Source organism: Rhizophagus irregularis, chromosome 4 (genome assembly GCF_026210795.1).
Source record: "Rhizophagus irregularis chromosome 4, complete sequence".
Lineage (NCBI taxonomy): Eukaryota > Fungi > Glomeromycota > Glomeromycetes > Glomerales > Glomeraceae > Rhizophagus > Rhizophagus irregularis.
In genome coordinates, this window is record NC_089432.1 from 4,692,377 (window position 1) to 4,696,215 (window position 3,839).

At 23.8% G+C, this 3,839-nt stretch overlaps 1 protein-coding gene across 1 annotated transcript; it reads right to left on the reverse strand.

The window, feature by feature from the left end:
- On the reverse strand, window positions 1–1,203 carry OCT59_024334 (uncharacterized protein; the record flags this gene model as incomplete). Its single annotated transcript, XM_066135362.1, has 3 exons — window positions 1–209; window positions 271–493; window positions 871–1,203. 3 exons carry the CDS (start codon window positions 1,201–1,203, stop codon window positions 1–3), a joined length of 765 nt encoding a protein of 254 aa, XP_065991391.1.
- Window positions 1,204–3,839: the final 2,636 nt, after the last annotated feature.

A 3,839-nucleotide genomic window follows, 5' to 3' on the forward strand; every position in this document is an offset into this window, starting at 1 on the left:
TTATATTTTCATTTCTTTTTTCATTTTCTTCAATATTTTCATTAATTCTTTCTTCATTTTCTTCATTTGTAATAGAAATTTCACTATCATGAATTTCATCACTTTGTTGATTTTGTAATAGCAAAGATCTTCAAAATCTGTTATAGAACAAAGAATTTCTCTCATACAACAGAATTCAACAACACAACCATCATTGTCAATGACACCAACTAAAAATAAACGTAAAACAAATATGACTAAAATAGCAGATATTTCAAGATCCTTTATTACGTGAATCAGATTTTGATTTCCATGGAACTACAATACTGTTATCTGATTCTATTTTTGCTGATACAAACTGAAATTCCAAAATTTCACAGTATAATTGATCTTTTGCAAAAAAAAATACTCCTGTTGTATGAACTGTTGAATTTTTTCTGGCTTTTGTTAACGCGTTCTTAAATCGCCCATTTGGTGGGTGAGTTAAATTTACAGTAAATGGAGTAAATTGATCCTTAGATATATAAATATGGCTTTACTTGTATTTGTAAAGTATATCCACTTTCTGTTAATTCTGCATACCCCAAATCACTGGTAAAAAAATGGTCTATCCTACACATATCCTACACATATCTTACATATATCGGGTACTCAAAATGTAGAAAATCATACACAAATAATACACATATCATACACATATCGGGTACTTATATATATAGTATACCTATCAGATACCTGATATATGTATGATATATATATTAGTACCCGATATGTGTATGATATGTGTATTATTTGTGTATGATTTTCTACATTTTAAGTACCCAATATGTGTAAGATATGTGTAGGATAAATCATTTTTTTACCAGTGAAAGTCTTTCCAAGAAGATGTACAGTTGGTTTTATTATAGGAATATCTTCCTTATCGATAAGGAGTTGTACATTAGTTGTAATAGAGACGTTTATTGAACCATCTTGAGTTGTTGAAAATTTTCCTGTAATTAAGTATACATTTTCTGCCTTAAGTGGCGAAGTTACTTCAGATCCATCATCTGAATCAAGGTCTGTGTTATTTATTAAGGTCATATAATTGTAAAATTTATATATTTGAAATGCATCTTCATTATCAATTCGGGAAATAGCCATGCCTTTCTGCAAGACACTATTATTAATAGTTTCATCAGTCACAGAAAGTATATACACGATGGTTGTAATGTTTGCAATCATATTTCGAAATTTTTTTTGAATCTGATTATTATTAAAATGAAAAATGAATAAAAGTAAAAAAAAGTAAATGAATTACTTATATTTATAAAAAAAATTATGACTTTAATATATTTATAATATATTTTATTTTTTAAAAAAAAGTAATAATATTACAATTATTTATTATTATTTATGATTTATGATTATTAAAAAAATGTGATTTTATTACAATTTATTACAAAATTATGATACATTTTATTTAAAACTTAAAAAAGTGGTTCATTGAAAAAATTACGATTTTATTATTTATTAATATATGAAAAATTTTGATTTTTATCAAATTTATTAAAAAAAATGCAATTTTATTGAAAAAATTACGATTTTATTACAATTTATTGCAAAATTATGATGATTTTATTACATTTATTTAAATTTAAAAAAAAGTAGTTTTCATTGAAAAATTGCGATTTTATTATTTATTTACATTGAAAAAAAATTGATTTTATCAAAAATTTATTACAATTTATATAATAAAATTAATTTATTAATTTATATAATAGTTTATGATTGAAATAACATAATCTCATTAACTGTTAAATATTACTTTATTAATTAAATAAATGATAAAAAAAAGGGTAATTTTATTAGAACTAATTTGTTTATAGTTACTATATGCGGCTTTAAATTTTCTAACCTGTGAATTCAATTTTAGTTTATTTTCATTGTAACGTAAATGATGATCATCTTTCAATTTTTCAATTTGTAAATTTATTTATTTTTTATTATTAAAAAAGTGTAATAATCTGTTGAAAAAAACCACACTTTTATAATTATAGCTATAAAAAAAGGGTAACTAATTTATTTATAGTTATTAATTGCGGCTTTAGTTCTTTTAACTAATATTAACATGTGAATTTAATTGTAGATTATTTTCATTGTAACGTAAATGATGATCATCTTTCAATTTTCAATTTGTAAATTTATTTTTTTTATTATTAATTAAAAAAACAAATAAAAAAATACAATTTTATTAATAAAAAAAGGTAGCTTCATTATAACTAATTTATTTATAGTCATTAATTGCGGGCTTTAGTTCTTTTAACTAATATTAACATGTGAATTTAATTGTAGATTATTTTCATTGTGACGTAAATGATGATCATCTTTCGATTTTCAATTTGTAAATTTATTTATTTTTTTTTATTATTAATTAAAAAAATGTGTAATTTATGGGAAAAATCACAATTTTTAATTTAATTAACAAACAAATAAAAAAATACAATTTTATTAATAAAAAAAAGTACCTTCATTATAACTAATTTATTTATAGTTACTATATACAAGTTTCAATTTTTATAACATGTGAATCCAATTTTAGATTATTTTTACTTACTGTGACGTAAATGATGATCAACTTCAATTCACGAAATTTATTTAAACAACTGCTGTCCAAAAAACAATCAATTGATATATTGAAATTGAAATTGAAATTGAAATTCATTGCAATGAAACGAAATTTCAATTATGTTTATATATATTTTATATAAAAACGGACCCTGTTTTGCCATATTTGCTAACCAAATTAGGACCTACTTCCTTCTTTTTTTGGAATACAACTTATTATTACAACGGCCAATCACAATAAACAACACTATGAAATTTAGATCATCTGATTGCTAACAACTTTGTATCGTGATCTGTATATATTGATAAAAAACAACTAAAATGGACGATCTCTTAATTAGACTAAGAACTCTAAATTACTTTAATCTTGTTGCTAAACATGGATTTTTTTGTCAACGGAAAAGTTTGAAATTTAAGCCACTGAAGTACTTATGTGGATACTTTTGATTCAACATAATAAACTAGAGGATACCCTTGAAGTAATATCATCTTCTATAACCACGAATATACCGTAAAATGTGAGTCTTCATTCATCAAGAATATCGCAGAATGGCAGAAGGATTACGCAGTATCTAACATTTAAGATAATGCAAACTTAATTTTTAGGTTTTCATAACATAACAATTTTGAAAATGACCCGGCACCCGGCTTTCAAAAAATTTTATATGTAAAAGAAAATTTTTTTTTAACTTTTATAAAAAAAAATCTTACCCGGTATAATAATTTGTTTTTTTTTTTTTGAGATTTAAAAAAAACTAACCCGGCCGGGATATGAAAACGGAAAAATTAAGTTTATGTGGCCTAATTTTATTATTCTTTCTTTTCACCTCTTTCTTTATTGCGTAACCTAAACTAGTAATATAATAAGAGAAAGACTGGGTCTCACCGGACTTATTTTTTATTTTCATTGCGCGATGAATATTTTTTATAAAAATGTTAATTCAGTGAAATGGAATTCGGCGAGATAGACGATTCGGTGAAATTGATCCGATAAAATGCACTTTCAGTGAAACGTTCTTTCGGCGAATATCCCTTCGGCAAAACATCCCTTCGGTGAAATGGTTTCAGCAAGATGGGTTTCGGCGAAATAGATTTCAGCAAAATGTATTGTAACCACTTAAATTTATTTTTATGACAAAAGTATGTTATAGGTGATATATGTATATGCAAGTATTCATTGATACTTATGCATAAGTTTACTATATCGTAATATTTCTTTGAGCATAACTCATAAATAAATAAAAAATCTCATT